The 26,384-nt window shown below is 39.5% G+C and overlaps 2 protein-coding genes and 1 long non-coding RNA gene across 10 annotated transcripts in view; 2 read left to right on the top strand and 1 right to left on the bottom strand.

Annotated features, from left to right (window-relative positions):
* Positions 1 to 8,478, top strand: part of TFPI (tissue factor pathway inhibitor) — a 173,016-nt gene extending 164,538 nt beyond the window's left edge. For 5 of the 8 annotated variants that reach the window (XM_042040380.1, XM_042040378.1, XM_042040379.1 and 2 more), the window contains 5 exons: positions 93 to 281; positions 1,420 to 1,515; positions 1,987 to 2,079; positions 7,662 to 7,844; positions 8,198 to 8,478. In XM_042040380.1, coding sequence (XP_041896314.1) covers positions 93 to 281; positions 1,420 to 1,515; positions 1,987 to 2,079; positions 7,662 to 7,844; positions 8,198 to 8,310 — 674 coding nt within the window. In that variant the 3' untranslated portion in view covers positions 8,311 to 8,478. Of the gene's footprint in view, positions 1 to 92; positions 282 to 1,419; positions 1,516 to 1,986; positions 2,080 to 2,749; positions 7,433 to 7,661; positions 7,883 to 8,197 lie in introns of those variants that run through there. The other 3 variants (XR_006018112.1, XM_042040382.1, XM_042040381.1) reach the window with 3 other exon arrangements.
* A 264-nt stretch (positions 8,479 to 8,742) lies between these two features.
* LOC121670335 lies at positions 8,743 to 13,895 on the bottom strand. The gene is made up of 3 exons (XR_006018113.1): positions 13,457 to 13,895; positions 12,519 to 12,821; positions 8,743 to 11,984 (listed from the first exon to the last, which is right to left on the bottom strand). It is a non-coding gene; the product is annotated as an uncharacterized LOC121670335 (long non-coding RNA).
* CALCRL (calcitonin receptor like receptor) overlaps positions 13,895 to 26,384 on the top strand; it is a 63,863-nt gene continuing 51,373 nt past the window's right edge. The window contains exon 1 of the mRNA XM_042040375.1: positions 13,895 to 14,191. The gene's annotated coding sequence lies outside the window, so the exon portion shown is untranslated. The remainder of the gene's footprint in view (positions 14,192 to 26,384) is intronic.

A 26,384-nucleotide genomic window follows, 5' to 3' on the forward strand; every position in this document is an offset into this window, starting at 1 on the left:
TCGCAGGTTTATTTTGTAAACTCCCTCCAGTTCTGTTGTTGTCTTGGGATGCGTTTTGGTTTTTTTCTTCACCCACCCTGCTCATCATTTAGCATTGTTTCTAGGAAAGCCTGACTTCTGCTTCCACGACCAAGACCCTGGAATCTGCCGAGGCTATTTTACCAGGTACTTCTACAACAAAGAGACAAAATTGTGTGAAGCATTCAAGTATGGTGGGTGCCTAGGAAACCAGAACAACTTCAGGAGTTTGGAGGAGTGCCAGAGTACCTGCCAAGAAAACTGTAAGTTGCTGTTTTTATCACTCTTAGTTTTACTCTTGAATAAAAAAAGGTGTGTTTTGAAGGTATTTTGCACATAAAAAAGGCAATTTAGGGTGCCCTGAGGTGGCAGTACTTTATATATGAAATTTGCAATAACTATACATATTTTTAAATATAAATACCAAAATGTAAATTATGAAGTAAAAAATGGTAGGTACTATTTAGGGAATATTACTATATAATTATATAAAATTATATATTAAATTAAATATATTATATTATTACTATATAATTATATAAAATTCGTACTTTTTTACTTTTCTCATGACAGTTGACCTAAAATCTGCCATCTGTTTGGCTTTATAATACCATAAAACACTAATATATGCTTTTAACCCATAGGTCTGCACATACTCTTTTCAAACCAAGTCTTGAAATGACAAGAGGTGCCCATATAGGAATATTTAACTTACTGTGTATTGCTAGCTCCCCACCAAAGATTCATGGGACACCTGTGTGTCCCCTCAGAATGATATGGCTGTGCAGCTTAGGCTACAAAAGCCATTTAGACTGACCACAGAGCAGCCATTTGCTTCCTTGTCCTACTCGTTCCAATGAATTGTTCTACATCAGGGTACAGTAACCTTCGGAACTCCTCTCCCCTCACAACATGCATCATTTTATTCATAAGGCGAACACATCTTCCCATCGAGAGCCTCCAGACCTTTTTATCTTGCTTGTCTCTAGTGGGCCTTTTTCCAGCACTGTTTCATAAGCTGTCATTTTGGCAAAGGGAACTCAAGCTTATTCACACTTAAAGTAGAAAGGACCCACTATGCTTCTTTTTAAAGATTTTTTTTTTTTTAACTGTAAATATAGAGCATTTTCCCAACTTTTGCTGAAGCATTTCTTCCTGGGCCATGATACCACTTTAACCTTCTGGACTAAAAGCTGCAGAATATTCTTTTTCATGACTTTAGTCTAAAATAACACCATGTAAATTTGCATTAACACCCAAGAAGAGAGTGTTAGGGGCTGTTGCCATGGTCTAAATAGATCAAAGTTTTTATTTTTGAGGTATTGAATCATTGATACTAATTTTTGGTTTGTTTTTTTTTTTCCTGCGTAGTTTTCATTCCTTTTTTCTTTTTTAATTTAGCAAATTTATTGCCAACTGTTGCAGCAGAAGAGCATCCCAACACTGTGAACAGTAGTTCCGCAGCAGAAGAACCCAGCCAGTCTCCTGGGATTTTTAGTAAGAATTTTCTGTTGTTGTTTATAGTTAAGCCTTAAATGCTCCTTGATTTTCCCATTTATTTGAAGACATGTATGTCAATTGAAATACCTGAGCACAGGGAAGTCATTAACATTAAAAGTAGCTTCAGACCTGCTTTCTTGCCAGCAATACATATTTTGAAAAAGGCTTACAATTACAAAGGTTAGAATGTCTGCTGGTAATATAAAAATAGCCTTACCAAGCTGTGTATGATCTAAATCTTACATCAGTAAAATTAAGGAAGAAAAAGGAACCCACTGCAAAATTGTTTCAGCAACCTCATTTTCCTATGCTTTTGGGACTTAGAGATGTTGCCTGGCAACTGGCATCAGTAGTGGCATTGAGCAGGGCCAACAGGTACCAATCACAGCTGATTTTCAGAGCTTGGATGTGTCTACATATCCCATCATTGACTGTTTCACACCAACTCCCTCTTTTTTTTTCTTTTAGTTAATTTGTTGCCAACTGCTCCAGATGAGAAGTCCAATGCCCTGAACAGTAGTTCCCCAAAGGAGGAGCGCAACCAGTTCCCCATTTTTTTTGGTAAAAATTATTTTTTGCTGTTTTTATCTCTCAGTCTTTTATATGGATTGCTTTTCCATTTCAACAAGTTTTCTGACATATCTGAGACTAAGGAATGGGCTTTCATCTTTGCCAAAGGATTTGATTAGCAGGGAAAGTCAAAGCAAAGGAATATATTGCCACTTACAGATCTTTCATAAATATCAGGAAGTGGAAGACTGACCACATCTTATTCTCTTTGAAAAGTGTGCACTTCCTAAAGGTCTGATTAACACAAAGAGCAAAAGCAGTGATGCAGAATTCTTTCAATCAAAATGAATACTTTTTGTGAGGAACTAATAGGCAAGTGGTTTAAATTCCTTTTACCCCTTAAAAAAGAATGATATTTGGATTTTAGATTATGGCATAGTATAATATATTTAATACCATAATGTTTTAATTTTCACTGTGATCATATTAAACTCAGTTTCTGGTTGAGTATAATCACAGTGAGTATGAATTAATTGAAAATGCGGCTCCAAGGTATTTTTGCACTATGTATTATAATGCAAATGAGACTCTGGACCTTTACTGAGGAGGGATAGGTTTTAACAGTATCAGCAGCTGGACACTGTCCACTGTAGATGGCTGGTGCTTGCTCACACTGTACAGGGTGATTGAATTTGAGGCCTGTCATTTTTATGATCCACAGTTGTGCAAGAGGAAACAACAAACAGTTGGAAAGAGCCTGAGCATTCTCACCAAGTATTTATGTTGGTTTTTTGCATTTGCACTTACTTGTACTTTTGAGGACTGAGTGATGACGTAGACACTTGCTAAGGTTTTTGCATTTTATATGATCTGTACGGTAACAGGTGTGTAGGTGGCATTCCTGTGCTCTTTGCTTAGAATGGAACGTCTAATAAAGCATGAATGTGTGTTGTACTCTATTTTTTGCCTGCACTATAATCCACATGCACTGCTGGTTTGACGTAAGTTTTTGTACAGTTGTATTGTTTGTTTACCACATACAAAGCATCAATGCACTCTGTTATTTAAATGAATGAATATAAAACAGTAAAGGTTTTGCCAACCTATTTTCCTGAAAACTATTTGAATTACATCATGTCTGGTAATAAGTCTAGGGGCAGGAGGTACATGAACATTCCCTGAAAGTTTTTAGTCATAATATGAATGCCTGACTCCTCAAAACAGCTAACCTATACCAGGAAAGGAGCATGATTCACTATGTTTTCTCAGAGGAAATGGAAGGGGGATTGATTGTGTCAGCAATAGGGAATTTTCCTGCTCAGCAGCATTTGAGAGTGAGAGGTGAGGGTAAGAGAGAATTGAAGATTGGATGGAACAAAGAGTCAGTGTAGCAGAATGGGTCGGGTGGGGAGCACAGCCTTAGAAGGACTAGTGAATTTCAGTGGAAAGTCTAAAGACCCAACACGTTCTTCCCTACTGTATAACCTTTGTCTTGCACTTGTCTGCCTCATGCAGCCTCCTGCTCCTATTTTGTTTATTAGCTTGCACCCTTCAGGCTGCTGGAATGGGCTAAAATCATGTGCTTTTGTGCAATCCCACTAGAGAGGAAGGCAAGGGTGTGGCCAAAGCCAATGGCTGATTTCTCCACAGAGACATGGAGAACATTGTCTCCACTGCTGCTGTTTCTAGAGGCACAGCTATAAAGTGCAGTTCCAAGGCAGAGACATGTCACACAAATGTGCAGTGTAACTCTCTGTAACCTTTTGGGAGGGACAAGAATTTGACGTTACATATGAGGTGAGGATGAAGGTGAACTGTTTGGGATGAAGTGGCTAATGACCATCTCCTCAAGCACAGGCAAAGTGGCTGATCTGCTATTGTGATACCTATTTTGTATGTATATCGGCCTGGCTACATATCTTTTTCAATGACTATTTAAAAAATTAAATATAATTTAGTTAATTTACATTAAAACATGAAAAAAAAATTACAAGGAGTTGCCTCTTATAGAATACCTCACCTCACAATTGACATTGTATTTCATCTTGATTTCAAGGAAAAAAAGTGTTGTTGGTATGTGTAACTTGGTAACAATATCAGATTATTAGATTTAGAACATAGTTCTTGATCTTCAGAAAATTGAACTGTTCTATGGCCAAATAAAGCAAACCATGGATACAGACATGAAGCTTCTAGCATGCTCAGCGATGAAGTTTCTGCAGGAATTGAAGATTGTTCTGGTCTTACTCTGGTAAAAAAAAAAAAAACCTATAATAACTTTTATTCTGTGAAAACTAAGAAAAAGTGAGGCTAAGAATCAAAGCTTTCATTTTATGTGATCCATGGTAGAAAATTGCAAGTGCTATACCTACATTTGATTTGTGAGATTTAAGTGGGAGACAGGATCAAAAGTCAATTTTCAGCTCAGCGAATTTGGAATAGCACACAGATGCAGGTCCTGTCAGCACTCTCAGTACAGAGTCAGGGTCATCTTTTGCTGATATAAATTGGCACAGTTCTTTTTACTTTAATGGATCTGCACCAATTTATACCTATGGAGTATTTTCAAGTGCAGATGAGTCGTTATTTTTGTAATAGCCTGTCCACTTGAAGATTCTTTTATTTTCGCTTTGCTGCAATCAGAAATGAGGAGCTGAAGTCTGCACATACCAAAAATCTGGTAATAAATCTGAAGCTTCATGAACATCACACACTCGTGTCTAGAGAGTAATAGTGCTCACTGCATTCCCTTTCCTCCCAAGATAATTTCAAACTTGTTTTGTACTGTGATTAATTAGCGGTCCATTGTCACACAAGCCCTGCAAAGCCTGAGGAATAAGGATTATTGTTGCAATGCAGAGTTGGGGTTATTTCTGATAAATGTGAGTCTGTGTGCCTTTTTCAGAGATTCTGAAGTTATGATCATGCTATCTGTTTATACCTCAGGGGGATGGGATTCAAGAAAGGGCTGTATTACAAGAATTGAATCTTAAACCATACAATGTGTATCTCTTCTTTTTTATGTAGTTTTGCTGTTTGTGGGATTTTCACTTCTTTCATTATCTTTTTTTCTTCATAGAAAAAACAGGAGAGAAAACCTTTCAACAACTCTCAGAAAAATGAGGTTGTAAAATGGAAATATTTGGGAGAGAAACTCAATAGGCATAATAGCTCAGCTTACTGTTCCATCACATCCACAAATACAGCATTAGGAGCGGAAGCTGAACAGGGACAACTCACCTGCTGTCATGTTCCAGTGACATTGTTTACACACTGCCTCACAGGCTTTCAGATTGTCCTGCCAATAGATATGCTGGGTATGACACAGGGAATGTTTTATGCTTACCTGAAGTCAAGTCTTTTGGTGATCTGTATATTCAAATCAATTCGTAATTTTTATGGCCTTCAGCAGAGAGGAAATTATGATAAGTTATTTAGGTTTTATTTTAAAATACTGGTTTGTTGTAAAAAAATGGCTCTAAATGGCAAAATTAGGAGGTTTTCTTCATGGGGTGATTGCTTCTGTGAGAGTGAAGAACATGCAGATATTTTGAAGATAAGCAAGAACAGTGTTTGGTTTTTGCAGCATTTATCTCACAACGATATAGGCAAGGAATAACATAATTTTTGGGAAGAGTACAAGAGGGATTCTGAATAGCACTTGGCTGCCTCTCTGTGCACTGTACATACACAGGCAGTCCTTGTTTACCTCATCACTGGCTCCATGGTTCCCCAAATCTTGCAGTCATTGTGAGAACTCCTTCATGAGGGGACTGTGGACTCACTAGAGAATCCTACATGACAGATAAGTAATTTACATTACAAATTTAATTACATATTTAAACTCACTGATATAATTAACAAACCTGTGCTGTTTGGCCCTTTCCTCACTGGCAAACCTTTCTGCTCTGTTCTTTGTAGGTTCAGAAATTAGCAGGTTAAAATATGTAAACTATGCTGGACATACACTTTGAAAACTAACATCCTCTCCAGCTAGAGAGAGATGAAATTAGTTCCAGGCTCGAGTTCTCAGAGCAGTACCAAAAGCATTGCCTTAGTTAATTTAATTACCAACTTCATTTAAAAACCCCAGTAGGTTTAATATAGATTTTATCACATTCTGGACTTCAACTCTGGACCCAGAGTGAAACTTAGACTTCTAATAATGTCACAGTTATAAAAAGAAATCAAGGGGTTCTCATTTTATAACTTGAAACTAACTTAGTCTATCTCAAAAAAGCAACTCATTACTCGGTTTTTGAATTTCAGGATTTTTTTTAATCATATGATGTTGCTAACACACCATTCTATTCCTTTCCCAGCAGTTTTCCATACTTTTTCACCACACCAGTTCAGCTGTTATACACGTCAGATGAACCTTTCTTTTAGCAGGTGTGCTATGTCTAAGACACCTAAGAGGTAGCATGTGCTTTTTGGAGATTTTGTCAGCCTCCCGAATTGCCCAGGTTAATACATAACTTCTTGCTTTCAGTGACTGATCTGCTTCCCACTTTTGTGACCACAGGATATCTTCAGCTTTGCTGTAACCCAAATGATTTCTCAAATTTTTACTTTGCTTTTCCACTGAACCACTTCTCTGTGGCTATGTATCTTCAAGACTTCCATCTGACTGGCTTCATATTTGCATTTATGCATTCAGATCCCAGCTACCTCAATTCTGCTGCGTCCTGAAGGAAAATGGTGCTCTTTTGGGTCCCAAATAACTGATGATATAATGGCTCCCATTCAGCTTCTTGCAGCCTGTGCAGCAATTTTATCAGTTCCAATTTTGTGTATTAGTCATTCTGGGGTGATAGACGATATAGTTCTTCCAGGTTTGGGAATTCTAGCATGGATTTGCTTCTTGAACGTGTTCCAGTGCCCAGGTCCTTTGGCTACCTCAGGCTCATCTCCAGTGTTTCAGTTCTCAAACTCTCACTTGCAATGACCCTGAAGGAACAAGCCACCAGCATCTCCTCGGAATGGTAAAATGCTGACAGCAGCACTAACACACCAGCATCTCCATTAATTTGCACACTTATTCTTCACATTCAGTACTCTCTTATTCTGCAAGTTACAAGCTGTGTTTTTATAACTGCTCAATGGTTCCTGATAGACCCTGTTACTTAGGTCTAGTTTTCTGTAGTCATTCAAAAAACCCAGCACTGAGGTATTGAATCTTACATTGGAAATGCTGGGTACTTTTACCTTCTACTTGGTTTCAGAATGTCTAGCAGGGATTTGCTCCATTAATTATTAGAAATATTTACCATATTTTTAAAGCTGTCCACATTTAATTTATCTCACTTCCCTTTCTACAAAATGCTTCACTTGAAACTCCTCAACGTGAAGTTGTGTGCTCTCTCCTACAGCAGAAACAGCAATTTTACCACTAAGCATACAGGTAAAGGTATAGCTTTCAGGTAAGCTTTTGCTGGCAATTCAAAGACAGAATGACATTTTACTATGGTATTTTTTGTAATCATAAAAAGATGCTTATGTCAAGTATCTTGGATTTTCAGGAGGTCAGAATTAAATTTGCCAGCAAATTTCACATAAATTCCAAATAATATTGACATAAAACTGAAACCCTGCAGTGCTGTGTGTCACCTTGTTTTTCTTGGTACTTCCAGAACCGCCTCCTATCCCTTCTTTGTGCATGACCCCTATGGACAGAGGACTTTGCAGAGCCAAAGAGTTGAGATTTTTCTACAACTACTCGACTGGAAGGTGTCGTCCATTTAGCTACAGTGGTTGTGGTGGGAATGAGAATAATTTCGTCTCCAGAAAGTCATGTTTGAGGATCTGCAAGAAAGGTATGGGAAGTGATACTGCCCCCCGCTATCGTTAAAAGGTAAATACCATGCGGGTCAAAACATTCTTGCCGCTTTTGGTAGTAATGATTGGCCTGATCAAATGTAAAAGTTGAAAGTCTCAGAAAAGTGAAAATGGAAATCAGGAGAGACACAGAGCTAGAGAGAGAAGGAAGGACAGTAAGTACAGTGTAAAAGAACAGCAATAAGACAAATTTGCATTGGTCAGGCATATGAAGACCTTAGGTAAGACAATGGTTTTTTCTTTTTTTTAAGATTTATTGAAACAAGCCTTGTCTCTCATTTTGGATTATCTTGGATGTCTTCTAATCTTACTTTGTTACTTTTACCTTTAGGATTAAATAAGAAAAAAGGTGAAAGAAGATTAATAAAAATCAAGAAAAAAAGAAAGAAACAGCCAGTAAAGGCCCTGGGCGAGGAAATCATCCCTGAAAGAATGCAACTTTGATTTTTATGGAAATGTGAAGTAAACTACTCTTCACCTGTGAATGAAAACCTTCAGTTTAAAATATATTTACCGTACTGATTATTTTGATTATATATTACTAAGCTGCTTATATTTTTGTTATGTATTCCTCAATCATGTTAATAAACATTACCTTTTACTTTGACAAAGGCTTTTAAATTGCAGTTTGGTTGTATATAATTGTCAGAGATGCAGCAGGACAAAAAACGGTGTGAGTGAATGGTTAAAATGCAAACAAGATTCAAATTCAGTTTATTACCCCATTATTCTTTTTGAATTCTATTTTTGTACTAAAGAAAGCATAATACTTGTGAAAGAATAATCACTTGTCAAGTGTGATTGTTTCAATCATTGATTAAAGGATAGGTCTACTGCTATAAAAAGGAAATAGACACTGGATTTGTTTTAATCAGATTTATTTTAGGTTATGAAGGCCTAGATGTAACTCTATTGAAGTGCATATAATTACAGTACTGTAAAATGAATGTGAGATCAGAATTAACCCACCAAAATCCATACAGGGAGTGTAAAAGCTGTAAAGGTTTGAAGCAGTGTGGCAAATTTTCGCAAAGATTTAAAAATGTATATGTTGGGATCATTGACTTTGATCCTTGTTACTGATCTAGACTCATGGCTAAGCTTTACTGCTGAAAATGTAAGCAATTATACATTCTAAATATCAGAATGAGGGAATAAGTAAAATCAGATTTTTGTACTGAAATCTTATCCAAATCTCTTTTCTGGTGCTTAAGTCCTTTCATGGCTCTTTTAAACTAGGATGTATTAAGTCTGATTTGAAGAATTCTCAAGGAACAGGAGTGTACACCAGAGAGCACTTACGTAGTGTCTTGTCACGTAAAATGTATGAGCACCAAAGACTCCTACTTCAATAACCACATAAATCGGACAAGGGCAGCTCTGCCAGGAAACCTATAAACTCCAAAGGCTGCTATAAACAGAATTAGTTTGGCTCATTTTATCTCCCAGTTTCAGTTTCAATTTGATATCTTCCTGTTCTGGTTCATCACTTTGACCTTTCTCTCCAGGTTTTCCTGTTCTTCATGCACCAGGAGTTGAGTCTGTAGGTGTGCATTGCACTGCACAGGAGCAGAGCAGTAGGTTAAATACTTGGACTAGTGGAGAACCCATGGCTTAAACTGCTCCCAGACCTTCCCACTTGTCCCATGGCACCTGCTGAAGCACAGCAGTTTGTGTGGCCTCCCCAAGGCGAGTGGCTTCAGGCACACTTGGGGTGGATTTACACTTATGCTATGGTTACCCTGCTTCCACACTGATACCGCTTGTGTCTGCCTGGCTGGGGATGCAGGTGAGGGCACAAATGTCTGCACCTCTCCTTGTCTGCATTTTATGATCAAGCCAGTAGAAATATTTGATCTTCCATTCTTAGTTGTAACAATTTTCCATAGGCTGCCAGTATTAAAATTTACATAATTGCTAGATTACATGATGTACCTCAAAGAGGAGACAGAGCTGAAGTAACGGCATTAAACTAAAACATCCTGGGCTTCCATGTAAAAGTGAAACTCATTAAGCTGTCCCACCAAGAACATTAAAAAGGACTTGTAAGCTTTGTAAGTTTGATTAGATTACGAACTAGAATGGTTAACTTTGTCAAACAGAACGTTTTGGAATGAGACAATAGATATAGAAGGATAGGAAAGAATAGATGAATTTGTATGCACATTATCTTGTGATTCCTGAGTCATTTCATGACAGTATCTCTGCTTTAGGCTCCCTCTTGTTCCAGCAACTTGTCCCTGGCTGCCTGGATTCAACACCTACAAAACCCACAGAAGTCTAGGAGAAATATCATCTTTTTTGTCCCAGCAGAAACCTGGCTGTGTGGCTGCTTTCCATTCTCATAAGCTTCCTTCTCACTGAGCTCTACTGAAATTTAACAGGGTCTCTTCACAGTGATCAGTTGCTCCCAGGACTGTGCAGACTCCTCCCAGGATTGCTGTAGGATAGGACTAACAGGTATTGTCCCATCCTCTTCTACCCCACTTACACTGTCCTGAAGAAACTCCTTGTGCTGCTGTAGTACAAGCAGCAAGTACGTTTTGCAGTAACAGTAATTAAATGATCCAGGGAGGGCTCTCTTATGTCACTGTTGAGACTGAAGAGAATTTGTACCTGTAGCATGTCAACAGTACCTCTGTTTCAATTGACTAAGAAAACATTTCATAGTGATTCATCTGTCAGGCTTGTTACTTAGTGCAATAAGAATCAAGACAGCAATGTCACAGACTGTAAAAACTTAATCTTGATTGTAATCAAGATTTGATCTGAGTGCACGCTGCTCTCAGCTGTGTGTGCTCTCCATTTGGCCACCACACCAGGTATCCTGCTGTCTTCCTGCCTTTTTTTTGTTTAGTTCTACAGTGCATAGGGCTATTTTTTCCCATAAAGAAGTCCAAACTGCAATGTGATATGATCTCCAACATAACAAGAAGTTTCTTTTGTGCCCTTCTGCTTCATTCACTTCTTTTTGCTCCTGTATCTCCCACAGCTGCAGAACAACCAAATCTAAGAATCAGAAAAAAGATCTATGCATTTCCCAAAGATAACTTAAGGATGAATGTAGAAGGGGGATCATTGAGGCACGACACAGGAAAAGATATGGAGCAGGTGCCAGAATGGTGAAGCAGTTAGAACACGAAACTGTGCTAAAGTGTTACAGCGACTGTACGGTTCCACTGGACTAGAGACCATTCATCCAGTCATTTCATTCCAGAATTTGCTCCAGTTGCTTTAGAGGGGAAATGCAGGGTGCTGTGAAATTTCTCCCATTCTGTATGATAACAGCCAACGTGCTGAAGCAATTTCACAGAGGTTTGATGAGTTTCTGCATATCATCTGACCTGCAACAACTAGGTATGTACCCTTAATCCATGCAGATGATGAAGCAAAATGTCTCTGAGAAATAATTTAATGTCCTTTTATTCATTGGTTTTTTCCCTCATATTTTTACTGGTATGGCCTCCTTTTTCTCCTTTTTATTTTCTACCCCCTGCTTTAGTTTTATTTCCAGTTCACTTGAGCCAGCATTTCTCCCTGCATCTCCAATCCATTTACTCTCTCAAAGCTGATAGGTCTTTATTTACATTTTGAGCAAGTCTTCATCTTTCTAGCTTCCGCCTTTCCAAACTTAGTGAAGGGGACCAAAGGGTTACGCTTCCTAACTGGTTGTTTTCAGTGGTGTCTCTAAAGAAAGAGCGTGGTTCAGGTAAAGCGGAGCTGTACGCGTGTGGTTCGGAGTGTTCACACAGGGTAATGGGTACCTGAGTTCGGGGCGAATCCGTGCGCGGAGCTTCCGCGCCTGCGTTTATGCCCCGGGCGGCCGCGAGAGGGCGCCGGCGGAGCGGCGAGCGCCGGGCGGGATCGCGCTGATGGAAAAGGGGGAATTCACTGAAGTTATTCGCTTTGCCCGCTTTTAAGCCTTCTTTGGTTCCAGTGCAGGTACGTTTGCACATTTAGGTCCCCTTGAACTGCTCCCTCCTCCGCTGTCGGTAACCAGGGCAGCCTGTACGGGTGTGATTTACGTTCCCCGCAGCCACAGGACGGGGAGATGCAGCAGTGCTGGGGGCCACTGCTCTCTGAAGTGCGGACTGCACCAGATGAGGGGTCTCAGGTATCTGTAGGGTAGGAATAAGCAAGTTTTAATGTTACCTAAATCAGTAGAACATAAGACTTTATAAAAATAAACCCAAAAAACTCCCAGAGCAACCAACCAACTGAAAAAATCCCCTCAAACAAAAAAGCCTGCACACAACTCCATTGACTTTGACAAGCCCAATCAAACATGGCCTGTGTAATAAACGTCTCTAGCTAATGTAGATGCCTGTCTTGAAGATGTGTGCGTGGCTGGAATACATGGATCATTCTCTAAATTACATTATGTAATGTACCATGTTGCAATCTACAATCTAGACCTAATTGGTCTAAAATAATGTTATCAGGCTCACTCCTGATGAAATTCCGCTACCTGAGGTGACACCATTTGTTTCAGAGAAGTTAGTTTCCATCACTGTTCAGAATCAGAGTGAATCAGAGCTAATCTCCAGTTTATATCTGTTTATAATGACTAGAGGTTTAGAGTGCCAGTTCTCAGTTCTTCACTGATTATAGAACTCAAACATTCTCCTGTTGATGTAAGATCATAGACGTACCAACGCTCACATGTGCCAAAGGAGTATCCAAGTCTGCTCTTTTGGTAAACCTGGAGTAGGATTTCAAAATTTGTGTTGTCCAGGGACCATTTGGATTTACAGTATTCCTGCCCCTCTTTTCCCTCTTCCAATTTTTCCCGACCCTGGATTGGGTATGGGTTTTGTTTGAAGTATTTTTTGTTTGTTTTGTGGGGGTTTTCCCCCTTAGTTTTGTGTTTCTTGCTGTTTTCCTTCTTGAGGAAAATGTTATCAATGGCCAGATGAATTCCTTCATCCAGTTCACAGCATGTTCCACATATGATTCTGCTGGTAAAAAAAAAAAAAAGTGGATAAGTGACAAGTAGTGAGAAACAAGCAGAATATTTTATCTTTTTTTATGAGCAAATTCAGTGGTAAAATTTTGATAGGTCCTTATGACATCATGACTTTTGGGAGGCTTTTATGGTGTTTCATAAGGAGTACTGGTGTTCCAGGTGTTCATATAATTTGAGTTTAATGCTCCATGAACTCCCCATTTTACAGCATAGTGTTGTCCTGTGCACACAGTAACTGCCCATTGACTTGGAGGGCACAGATTCTGTCCTTAGTACAGGTAATGATTGTATAAAAATAAGTGACAAATGGTTTCAAAAAAACGTTTTTAGCTCCTGTTATAATGTTCTTTGAAGCTAGTAGGAAGACTGCTGTTAATTCTGTTTTGTCCTCTGTCATGGCAGTTTTCAAACTAGGCAGTTTATTCATACTTGTGCTTTCAAATCACCAGTGTTTAGAAAAATATAGCATAGAGATGTGTGCAGCAATGATAATGTTCCTGTTGCTTTTTTTCTACCCTTGATACTTCAAAGACTTATTTCTTTAAATACGACTTTTTCTTGGGTACAAAACAAAGTGGCACTGTAAACAATGCGCCCGCTTGAAACTGAAATTTTGAATCTGACCTTTGCAGCTGTTTTACATCTGAGGATAAAGGTATTTCTGTGTAGAGTTTTTCAGCCCTTACGGTACGGGATGTAATGCAGCCCCTGCAGTCGCCGGCAGAGGTGGGTCAGGTCAGTCATACTGAGGAGGAATGCAGCTCTCCTGTGTTCTTTGTGAATAAAAGTCCAAACTAATTTGTTTCTCTGGGTCTAGCTGGAGGAGGAGGAGGAGGACGACGAATCTAACTGGCTCGATACGTGAAAGGACAGGTCCCGTGGTCTCCTCCAGAGCAGCGAGCGAGTATTTTGCAAGTGGTTTCAGAGCGCCGGCTTTGAGTCGGGGCGGCCGAGCGGAGCCGCCCTGGGGCCAGGTGCGGGCAGAGGCTGCGCTGTCCGCGAGCAGATGGCAGCGCCGGGGCTCGGCCAGCTCCCCGCTCCAATGCCAGGGGAGCCCGGCTTCCCCGGGACATGCCATTCCGGAGAGAAAAGTAACTCAACGCCGGCCGCAGGCGGGGTCGGGTGATGTAACAGGAAGCTCTGATGTTTCACTGCTGCCGCCGCTCCGCGCTGCCGTCGGACACGCTCCCGGCGCTCCCGCAGCAGCGCTGCTCCGCCGGGAGAGCCGCCAGCCTCGGGCTCTGGATTACACCCAGCCGGGGCACTGCGCTCTCGCCGCTCTCATTTGGCCGCGGAGGGACTGAGCGAGACATCTCCTCACAGCTTCATCTGAAAGCGTTCTCGTAAAAACTCCGCGTGGTGAGTGCCGCTCCGAGCGGATTCATTGTTGTACCCACGGGCAGCAGTTCTATGCCATCGGAACGCAGCGATAGTAACGCGTGTGTGCATGCTCTGGCACTAACCTCGGCGCGGGATACGGAATCTGCGGCGAGAAACGCCACGAGGAGAACCTTCGTTTATTTTTAGTTAGCGAGCTGTTGAGCTGATTTTATCACTGGTGTTGTTATTGTCTATGCTTGGTAGGCTAAATAGATAGAAAAGGCGATAAAATGCCCTAATCAGCCCTTTAAGGATTCTGCCTGAAACCTGTAATATTAACTAACCAAATTTCTGTCTTTGCATCTGGAGAGAATTAGAAGCTCATTGGCTTGAAAAGGGTCCTTGAGACTAACTCAATGCAACTGCAGCTCTTTTAATAGAGGCTGAATTAGGTGATAAAGTGGTGTAGGTTTGCTTACTGAGTATTTCTCTAAACTTGCTGTGCCAGAAAGAGGTCATACTTGAGTTGTTTCATAATTAGGTTTTCTGTTGTAATTACACAACTTCAGAGGTAAAGCTTCTGTTTTGTTTGGGCTTTCTGTTTGCTTGCGGAAAAGTTGGGTTAGTTTGAAGCCTGTACGCGTGCCGGCGTGTTACTGTTTGAGGTTTTTAACCGCAAACACCGAACTGATTTATTGACAGCTAATTGCCCACTTTTCCTTTCCTTGAGGAACTATTGAACAGTGGCAAGTGTGTGATTCCGTGCCTTCAAGTACCAGCTGATAGGCAGTTAAAAGTCTTGGCACTCCTTTAGTTTCCAAAACAGATGTGATACCCTCTGGTTTTACAAATGCGGTTGCAGTGCTGAGATTGGTAATCCTAGTCATTTGCTCGTGTGTGTAAGCAATGGAGCCATAGAAGCAGGAAAATAAATCTTGTTAGGCTATAAATCACACTTGGATTTGATCTACAATTAATCTTTTAGTTATCCATGCAGTTTATAAGGGAAGATAATGAAATAGTTATAAAAACCCCTGAGTTTTTTTCTCTTTGCCTTAATAAACTCATGTGAGGTACCTTGGGGATGGACTTTGCTGCTTTTATAATTGCGCCAATGCAGTCTTCCCGGTCCTACTGTGCATACTGGAGATCTTGTCATTCCCTTGCACTAACAATGCATCTAACAGCTGAAGCCTCTTCAGGTCAGGGATGTGCTCACAATCTGCGGTCCTCTCGGTGCTTTGAAAGGAGACTCTCTAGATCTAGATCGATGTTAAGACCAGATCTGAACCCATTTGTTTTCTTTTAAAGTACACGTGCTATGGTACTGTCTGAAATTCTTAATTAAAAATAAAAACCTGTGTTTGCACAGTATTTTCTTCTGAAGTTTGCCTAAACTCTCATCTATTTCACTGCACAGAGGAGCAATCCCATAGTCTTTAATCCACACAAAAGGCACTTGGTGATACTAAGTCGCTTAAGATGGCACTTCACATAAAAGGTGCATATGGTGTTTTAATGATCAGTGCAGTGGGAACAACTGTCTTCAGAAGTGTATCAGCTAAGTTATCCAGATTTTTATTAGCAGCTGGTGTAGGCTGAAGTGGGTCTGCCCACGGATGATGTGCCAGACACGTGTGTTTGCAGGTTTGATGCCGGAATCTGCACTATTTGCAGGTTAAGCAAAGACAAAGGCAGGGTATTGACATAGAACAGTGTGACTGCACTTTTTACTGGGCAAAACTAAGTACCTGGATATATAAGATGCATTGCAAGTTCAAGAATTGCATTATGTGTGTCCTTGCGTCTTCAAATGTTACTGCACCCTGAGTTTGTGATCAGTTGGAGTCTTTCTCTGCATTAAGAGATGTAGCATTTGTCCCTCTGAATAGGCTTTTCTTGATACAACACAACTGTTGAAATCCTGGCCCACTGAGAACCGGTGGGAATTTTTCCACCGACTATCAAAGGGCAAGACCTTCCTAAATGTGGGTATTTTTCTGTTGAAGGAATTATACATAGATCACCCTTCCAGGCACTTGCATTCTGCTGTCTGTTGGCAGCTGGGTTTTTTTGTAATTTCTGTAATTTTTGAGTGCTCCAGTTGAAAACACAGATCTGTATGTGTCTTGCTGGGTGACCAATGCCTTACCTGGTTCAGCAAAGGGACTTGCTCTGGGAATACAGGATTTTTCCGTGTGCTGTCTGGGTACTGCAGTTCAGATTTTAGACCAGGATACAATTAAGAACAAAAGCGAGGGAAGAAAGCACATTAACAAATTTCCTTTGCCACCCATATCATTACTAACTTGCTTCTATATTGTATACATTTGAGGTAATGTAGCATTCCTGGCATGTGCAGGAGCTGGGTAGGATTGGACCCACAAAAGTCCATGAAGTCATGCAGTAATGCAATTCAAACTGGGCCATGGTCATTTGGAAGAAACTAGCACTATCGATATGGTTTTAATAATAACACGTATACAGTGTATATCTACTCACGTATACAGAGGTGCATCTAGTCACTGCAGTAGTAAATGCTAAACGTAAGCTATCTATTAAAGCCATTGAGGGGATTTCTCCAATGAGAAGTCCAAGTCTACAGTTAGGAAAACAAAACAGGATTTCTCCTTAAGAAGTTGTTCCCATCTGTTGCCAATGTGTTTACGATGTTCTTGATTTGGTACCAAAATCCCTTCAGTGCTTCTGATCAGCTGCCACTCCTGTGGCGCACACACAATACCGGCATTGCCTCAGTGCCCTGGCCACCTCTGCTCTGGAAGCCTGGGTAGTTCTGTCATTGAGTTTCATGTGCAGCAGTTTCCTCAGTCAAGCTTTGCACTTTTTGAAAACAGTCTTTACTCACTTATGGAACTGCTCTGTCCCTAGTGAGTATTTTAAGTGTTTGGTGCAGCAAATTGTCAGAGCTCTGGAATTAACTATATCCTTGATACTACTGTGTCGAGGAAGGAATGAGTACTGCTACTATCAAAACAGATGTGAGTTGGCAAAAAAATAACTTTTAGGCAGTAAAATAAGTGGGGTTTTTTGTATGTTTATGTGTATTAGAGATACAATAACATATATAGTATATTATTTCTACATACAGCATATGCAGGTCCATCTCACGCTGACTTCCATTATTGCCAGTGTTGTAACTAATGAGAGAACATAGGTTTATAAAGAGCCTTTCAAAGTAGATTAACCCTAGACCTCACCCTTTGTTTAGAAAACTGGGAATCACAAGTGCTAATATTCTGAATTGCATATATCTGAATGCTGCATCCTTCTAATGTTTAAAAGAAAACAGAGAAAGCTTTCTATACGTGGACACAACCCATTATTTTTTACGTTTTGCATTCACGTTGGCAGCTCTGATGTTTTCAGTGTAAAAAACTTGCACAAAGAGCAGTAGAAAATAGCCTACTTCTCACCTGTTACCTTAATGGAGAATTCCACAGCCAGTGTGGTACAACAGAAGATCTTACAAAATTGGGTTCCATTAGAACATTTCTCCTTAGCAACACTTTTTGTTCTATTTTAGTATCTGGGCAGAACTGAAAGGCTAAACTTTCACATTTTCAAGTTTTGTTTTAACAGTTGTCTCTTATGCTTCAGTCTCCCAAGTCTGTTTATACTGTTTACATTTTCCCAGCAAAGTCATCCTTTTTCTGCCCTAGCTCTGTGCAAACACTTTCAATCATTTCTGCAGTATACGCTGTCCAAAAGTGATTTATTTTGAGTTGCTTTTCTTTGGAAAGATGCATTTGAAATGCATTTAACTCGTTGTAATGCACCAAAAAAAGACTTTCCTTGAGAGAAGCCATATTCTCCCTTCAAGAAAAGAAATCAGACTCTTGTGGCAAATTTGAGTGTGTCTGAGGCTGTTACCTTTTAATATATCCTAGGTGTCACTCAAGCCTTTTCTGGCAGTTTTGGCCATTATTAAGCTGTAGCTGACCATTCTAACTGAATTTTTGAAAATAAAACAATGTTGTATTTCTGGATTTATGTCTGCGTCATGCAGGCTACATTTGAAAAAATATCGCCCAAAAAATTAGCGATGATTTTGTTTAATGAAGCCCATACCACTCTGACTTCCTATGTAGTAATATGAACAAGGAGCCAAAGAAAGACATTAGTAACCTTTTCCTTTTGATTTCTATGTTCAAAGCACCTGCACCTGCCTCATACACTGTTGTATACCATTAGCTGTGTTTAGGCCGAATATCTTATGTTCCTAAAATCTACATAATCTTTTCCACCTATTCTTTGATATTCTCAGCTTGAAAACTGCACAACCTTGAATGCTTGTATGGGTATAAAGTGTCACTCTTTGAATTACCATTTAGCTTTTCTCCTTACGTTTCCCCTCCCCCATCACAGTGGTAAAATCTTGCCAATTAATTTTCATGAATTTTATATTATCCCAGTACTGACAATTCTGGTAGAATTTCAAGAAAGTAAAACAATGGTTGTATTGAGACCATTTTTGTTATACCAGAACTCATTTGTTTTAGGATTTAGAAGTATTTTTTCAGTATTAATATTATCAGAAATTACTATAATTTGTCACCAAATGTTGTACTCTATAATCCTTCCTAGATAGAAATTTAAAAATTTACTTTTCAGAAATGAGTAAGACCTTTTGACATTATACTTCCTTCTTCTGCAGTTGCATCTATGTATTTATTGAGTACCCTAAATGGAAGGAAAATATTATACTCTGCAGCCTTTTATTACTAAAATGGCACATTTTTGCAATTATTATCCTGAAATATTCTGTATAATGGGAGTATCTGCCCTTTAGTTTCAGTTAGTGAAGTCCAGCAGGTGTCACTCTGGGGATTAAATAAGAAATATTACACAAACAGAGATAAGCTTTTTTAGGAGAATTTAGAAGTATTTATTCTAATACATTTTTCCAGGATCATTTTTTGACCAGGCATGCCTCCTTGATTCTGAAGTTTCTTTTTTTAGTTATATGATTTAATGTGTGTATTCATCTTTCTTTGTGTCCCCTTGAACATAAAAAAGGACAGTCATTGGTATTGGATTATACAGTCAGAATTTGTACTCCTGGGTGACATGATTGAAACCTAAAGAGCTGTGATTCAGTTGAATATTGCCTTGATGATATTAAAAAATGTTTTTTTCATCTTCCTTGGGGACCACAATTGTTCTTTTTGTTGGTGGACATTCTCTTGCACAAGTAATGTGTTTTCTGTTGTGGTGAAGTCTGCTGTAACTGTCTTACATATTGAGACAGTCTATATGCTTTTTCTGTTTGAGTTACCTAATTGATATGTTAGGTGGCTAATCATCCAAACTTTCACAGTAAAAAAGTTTGGAGGAGAGAAATTTTGCCATGTGTCATGGAGTTTCTAGTAAAAGTCAATTACGCATTTTCTGGTGGGAGAATAAAAAAGTGTCTTGTTTATTGTTCAGTGTTTCTTTAGGGAATGATGTACTAATGTGTTTGTTGCATTGTGGTCGATTTGTACATGAGTGTGGAGCTCCATATTCTGAGAGTTTCATATTGTGTGGAATAGGAATGTGTTCGAAAAAATTTGTGGGTTTCTAGAGGGGATTGTTGTTTATTTCTCAGACCATGTCAATGCCACCTCAAACAGAAACAAATACCTCAGCAGGCAGCTTTGGAAGGCAATCCACAAATACAAGTCTCTCTTTAAATAGACGCTTTTTATTGTAAATACATGCATACATACATGTATTTTTATATATGCGTATGTGTATATATTTTTACAGATACATACTTTATATATTTATTTAAAAAATAATCTCATCTAGAACATGTAACCTCAGACTACTTTATACAATCCAGTTTCCTTTCTCTCACTTCTTTCTCCTGTTTAAGCCCCCATCCTGTTCCGTTTTTGATTCTGTTCAACTTCCTTTCCTGTGATGACTCTGAGTGAGTCACTTTGCCGGGCATTAAGAATGTGGCTTGACAGTATTTCCAAAAGCTTATCCTATACTGGCTCATGCAGATGAAATTAATCTCTGCCTTATTCTTCCTCTCAAAGAAATGTCTGTCTTCACACGTCCAGTTTCTTGGAAGGGGAAGGTGGGGGTGGGAACCCTTTCCATAAATGACCGTGTTGAACTTCAGAGCCATCTTCCTCGCAGAGGAACAGCAGCCGTGTGTACCGTAACAAAGCACTGGGATCGGGAACCTTTTTAACATTGATTTAGTATGTACTGGGGAAAAAGTTAGCTTCAACAAGTTCAGGAAAGCCAAATTAAGGCTCTTTCCTGAGTGCTATTCAAGTACTCCGTGTGGCTACCACTGTGCATTCTTCATTCTTTATTAAATGTGTTGCTTATTGTGTTAAAATGCATGGAAGGCCACCAGGATTGCGCTGGGTTTGTGTGTGGCTGGCAGCAGTTGGAAAAGCACATGCTAAGTAGACACTTAAACACTGAACTAAGTTGCAGCCTTTATTGTGGTTATGTTCGTGCCAGTGTAGTGTGGGGCTTGCGGGGGAGGGTTTGTTTTTTTCCTATGTTTTGTTTTGATTTTTTTTTCTCTCCAGTTTTAGAAGAAGTGCGTAAAGAGGGGTTTTAAAAAAAAATTGTTTCTAATCTGTTGATTGTGTATGTGCATCAGGAAATGAAAGCCTTTCTGCTGAAAACAAACGAGGAAAAGTATAGTCCTAGAAAAGAAGAACTTTAGAAACCAATATGCAAATAAGAGTAAGAATTCCCATTGAGTTAAACTCCGCTATTGTGGTCTTCTCCTTGTCCTACAGAACTGGGGGATCTCACCCTCCATCATTTTTCCTTGAGGGAGATGTGAAAGATTGTATCACTTCTGTAATTTTCAGTGTGTTATGTCCTAAGTGCAATTAACACTGCCACAGATTACACACCAGTGAGTAAAGTGGAAATAGATTTTTGTTTCATATCTATTTGCTATCACAGTGTAGGGTTTATCTAAAACAGGAGTAATGGTTATAATTGGAAGCTCAAACAATTCTGTCTGAAGTACAGTCATATTCATTTGAAATTATTTTTAGTTTCTCATTCTGGAAATTGTTAATTTCTGACTAAAGGAGGTGATTTTGGTCCATCTTCAACTCTTGAGAGTGTCATTATTGGGCTGATGATGGAAGTCACAGCACGATCTTTTAAGAGCCTTTTGTTCCCCCAGCCCTGCTTGCTGGATGTGCCGTATCAGCATTTTGAGAGTATCTAGGAAAATCACTCAGATGCTTTTAACCTTTCAGCATGATCCACCGGGATAGCTGCTGGGCCTAGGTTTTCTTTTCCTTTTTCTCCCCCAATTATTTCAGAAGAGCTTGTACAAGCAGAGCTCTTTCTCTAGAGAAGATCTCTCTTCTAAAAATTGTGCATACAATCCAAGAGAAGAATTCAGACAATGTAGTTTAACTGGACACTTTTTATTTAGAGCTGCAGGGATAAAATAGTCTGCTGACATGCTAAGCTTCTCCTAGAGTCACATTACAGACCAGTGAAGGACATGGCAGTAATTCAGGGTTTGTTGGAAGGATGGCAGAATACTTGTGCTGTCTGTAGGGGCACTGGGGCACCGGAGCACAGCAGTGGCTGCTGCCACCTCCAGGATACACAGCTACGGTGTGGTAGCACCAAAAGGAGCCCCGGTTCAAAGCAGATTTTAGGGACCAGTAACCTTTCTAAGTCAGCATAGGCAAGGAAAGACAGGTTTCTGTGGAAATTCATGTTGTCCAATGAAGACAGACTGGCATGACAGAGTTATCTGTGATAACTCAACTTCCTGTGGGAATGCACATTTGCCAAACCAAAGTGTTCAAAAATAGCATTATACCATACAGGAATGTGGAAATTGTTAAGCCGGAGGTTTGTTTTGTTTTATTTTTACAATTTCTTTAGCCCTTGGGTTTCATAGAATTCTGAGCTTTTATATTTTTAAACATTTACAGATTTTAAACAGGACATTGTCCAACTCCTCCTTCTTTGAGTACTAATTAACAATAAAACAAAGAAGCCTGGTAGCAAGGAAGACAAAATGATGGAAGGAATAACAAATGCACAAAGGAAAAAATGTTTGAACCTTAAAATGTTGTTCCCATAGGAAAGTGAACTGAACAAATCAGTGAATGGAATGATGTTGCCTTTAGCATGACTCTCATTGCAGGGACAAGCTCAGTCAGGTGTCCTGTGGTCAGTCAAACTTTGATAAACAGAAAGATTCCTTTAACTGGTGAGAAATCACTGATTGCAGTAATTTGCATGACATGAATTCACAGTATGGTTATGAAATTAGTTGTCTAGTCACTATTTTAATTAGGTAACAAAACCAGATGCTGGGTTTCAGTCCATGGTCCAGTTAAGGTGTCAGTAACTGCAGTGCTGAGTTAGCTCATCTTTTGTCATACAGAGAGCAGGTAAAATACGCAGTTGTCATGCACTAACGATCTTTATTAGCACCTTGCCTCTTCATTTATGGAACAGAAGGATACCTCCTATTTCTTCTGCCATGTATTGACTAAAAGACTCCACGATCTCTCAGAATTTAAGCCTATGATTTTCCATTATTCATTCCTGTTGTTCCTGTAATTTGCCCTGCACAGGTAAAATGATTCTGCTCTCTTCTCAGTTTACAAATCCTTTAGGCACTTGTAGCTAAATATTTTTATTTCTCTCATTCAAGCTATGCAGAGATGTGGCGTTGTTGTGTAGCTCTCCACATCCAGCGAGCAGCCCAGGAGTGCCGGGACCATCTCCTCACCTCTAGGATGGGGCAGGATTTATGCACGTGCAGTCCCATGTTGCATTGGTTCCTCTGCAGCCACACATCCGCTATTAAAAAAATTGCTGAATGACAGTAATAGAGAGGAACAATGGGCTATTACAGGATGCTCAGACAGGGTCATTACAGTATATTTTCTTGTGCAATCTTGTTATGAACAAGATTCATATTTACCAGCTTGTTTTATTTGTCAGCACCCTATTATTAATTAGTGTTGTAAGGTTATGAGCTGCTCATTTTCTAGGAAAGGTCAATTTGATGAAATGAAGGTGTTTTTCTAATAGCCCTGTGGAAAGCTGCTTTTCAATATTTACAATAAATTTATAGATTTTTTAAAGTATTTGGTATTTATTTATCATCATTGGTAATGGCACACAAAAAAAAGCCAGGAATTTTTTTTCACCATTGAACTGCAAATTAGCGTTAACATACTTAGCAAAATGAAACCAAGAATCTTGTGATGGGGCTGTTGTATTTGAAAATTTAAGTAGATCACTTAAAAGAAAAATATGTTGCTTTTTGATTTTGAAAAGAAAGCAGCTTATTTGCAGTGCTGCTTTTTGACTTACAGGTATTTTCCATGGTTTCCAACACTTGGAATCCAAATGTTCAGTTTGATTTAAAAGGCAAAGATGAAAAATAGCACCTCATTGAAGCAACTGTGGACTGTTTCTGTGTGTGGTTAAATTAACTCTCTCCCTGAAAGACACCTACTAATGGGCATAGTTGAAAACCTTTGAGAAGGTTCCCAGCTAATGTGAAATAAGGAGTTCAAGCAAGAGAGGATTAAATCAAATTTGGGAAGACATGAATTTGGCATTGGGCTCCAGGAATTAGTAGAATAGACTAGAAACCAGTCCACAGGGATCTGGGATGCTGATGAAAACTTCATTTGTTTTTGGCATCGTATGAAAATGTTTCAATTTTTTATCAAGACATGTCATTTTCTTAGATGTGAAAATGGTCGTCTTTGTGTTCTTGGAATAAACACAGCCCAATTTGGAATCCTGGGCTATATTTGTGTAAGAGAGTCTAAGGAATGGAAAACTAAGGGTACTGTAGGTCAGCACTGAGGTTAGCAGAACTGCAAGGGGAAGTCTGGCAGCCGAGGATCCCTCAGCGTGTCTGTCGCTGCCTCGTTTGCACGCGAGCACGGGAGGGCGGGGAGCTGGCCGCAGCGGGGATGTACATGTGAGTCTCGCAGAGTGAGTGTCCATGGACATGAGGTGTCTGTGGGTGAGACTGGAATTAATGCTACTCCTTGGAAGCTTTTTGCAAGCTGTACAGCTTTTGTCCAGTTTGACAAATGGCTCATTAGAGACCGATTGTTTTTCCTCAGCTCTCTGATTCCATTTGGCTTTTGAGTCTTCAGTCCTACAAAACCCTTGAAGTTACAAGGAGCAACTTATAAAGTCCACATACTTAGTGAGACTGTATGGATGATGCTCAGAGCGTGAAGCAAGGCCAAAGGTTTGCAAATCCAGAACAATTTAAAAGCAGTTATAAATAAGGGGGGGGGGGGAAAGCTAGGGATGAGCAGGAAAGTATTGAACAGTAAGTATGTGTTGCAGAAATGTCTTTTGTCCTGGGTCCATGGCACTCCTACTTTTGAAAGGTGAGACACAGAGGGTGCTCAGTGGTTATTTACCACACCTAATGTTATTTGTACCTGTTTAAAAAAAACCATTAATGTATGACTTGGTATAGGAAGGGCCATGTGCACTGCTTAGTGTAAAAATAAAGCAGCTAATTAATGCCCATCAGCAATACTTCTGTCTCAATAAACTGCAGCACAATAGTTAAGGTGTTCCTCCTAAAATACCACATGATCTTATGTGGATGAATGCAAGCAGTTTTATTGAACTTAAAAAGCTCCAAGAAATATATGTGGATTTCCAGAATCCATTTGTAACATTTTTAAGCAAACACTTAAATACTCAGAGCGTTGAACATGACAAAAGGATTACATGTGATGATTTTTCACATCAGCTATGTTTTCCTAGAGGATGACCATTTCAAAGGGCACTACTTTCTTGGGTGAGTGTTATTCCAGTAAAGGGACCACAAAGCAGGTTAAAACCAATTTCTTTTGGGTTTCCAGATGGGTAACCTGCAAGTGATTGCTGAAATCACGTCTTTTGACGAGAGAGAGAAAGATTGTAAGCGTACTTTGATAGAAAATAAATTATTTCCAGTCCTATAGAGAGGGAAGAACTCAGTTTGTCACAGACAGATAGTTGTTTCCTGACACTGGGCATTTGGTTAACAACTTCCAGTGTTTGATGATGTCATGGGTCTTATGGATTCTGTGTGTTTGGGGCCCTTTGGGCTTAACAGGAAGGTCACCAAGTTATCGAGCAACTTCTCTGTTTGAAGAGATTCAACTGCCTTTCCTGCCCCACTTTGCAGAACCGAAGCTTTCAAAGGCAAACCAGTGCTGCTCCTGGGAATTTGCCAGTATCTAGACCTTTTTTCCTAGCTAAAAACATAAAAACCCAAAGAAATGGAAGTAATTCTTTCCATTCTCCTTTGTGTTCCATCAGATCCTGTTGACTGTTCTAATCTAACAGAATCTCTGTATAGTAACCAAATGTGTCTTCATTCCTTCTCCTGTGCTCCAAGAGTCTTGGACTGCTACATTTTTAAAGCTGTCTGTGTCCACAAATGTCTAGAAAAAGGATTTTCACTTTCCTGCAACCCTCTGGAAGAACTTACTGTTCTCGCCCCATAAAACTGGACAGTATGTGTTGTAATAAAAAAAAAAGCATAGAAGCAAATCTATGTCAATAATAGAAAAGGTGGTTGAGCCAGGAACCTCCTTCCCCCAGAAGACCTTTTAACTTTGTCTTGACTGCACGAGAGCATGTTTTTCAGAACACCTGTTTCTAAGTTGCATCTCTTGCAAAGAAGTGTAAGATATACATGTGGAAGTTGTAATTATGTCGTCGTTTTCAGGAATGAAACTGCCTCTAGTTTTGTTGTCAGCAGAAAGGAGTAATAGAAAATCAGTTGTTGCATTGGCTTTTTTTTCCCCTTCCAAAATGTAGCAAGCATGTTATTGTTGTTGCTGATGGAAGATGCCTTTTCACAGTCCAACGACTTCAGTATTTTCCTTGTTTTGTGTAAGGAAGGTAACCTTTATAACATCCTGTTTTATTTACCAGCCGTATCTGTAAGCTGCAGGAATCCTTCCTGTTCAACTCACAACACAGTACTCAAGACAGACAGAAATCATTGATCTTCCTTAGAAAACTATTTCGTAACAAACTGAATAAAGCTGAGACTCTTGTCAGGTGTTTTTTTTAAATACCACCAATTAATACTTTTTTCAAAACTAGGAAAGGCTGAAGTGAGTCAAATGAAATCAGAGTTCTCTTGCATCTTCCCCAAAATTCAGGGTGTACCATATTGAGCACTGGTCAGGAATGTGGAAAGTTTTGTGACTGATCCCTCTCT

Source organism: Corvus kubaryi, unplaced genomic scaffold (assembly GCF_017639235.1).
Source record: "Corvus kubaryi isolate FWS band 111438036 unplaced genomic scaffold, C.kubaryi_AGA036_p1.0 37396, whole genome shotgun sequence".
Taxonomy (NCBI): Eukaryota; Metazoa; Chordata; class Aves; order Passeriformes; family Corvidae; genus Corvus; species Corvus kubaryi.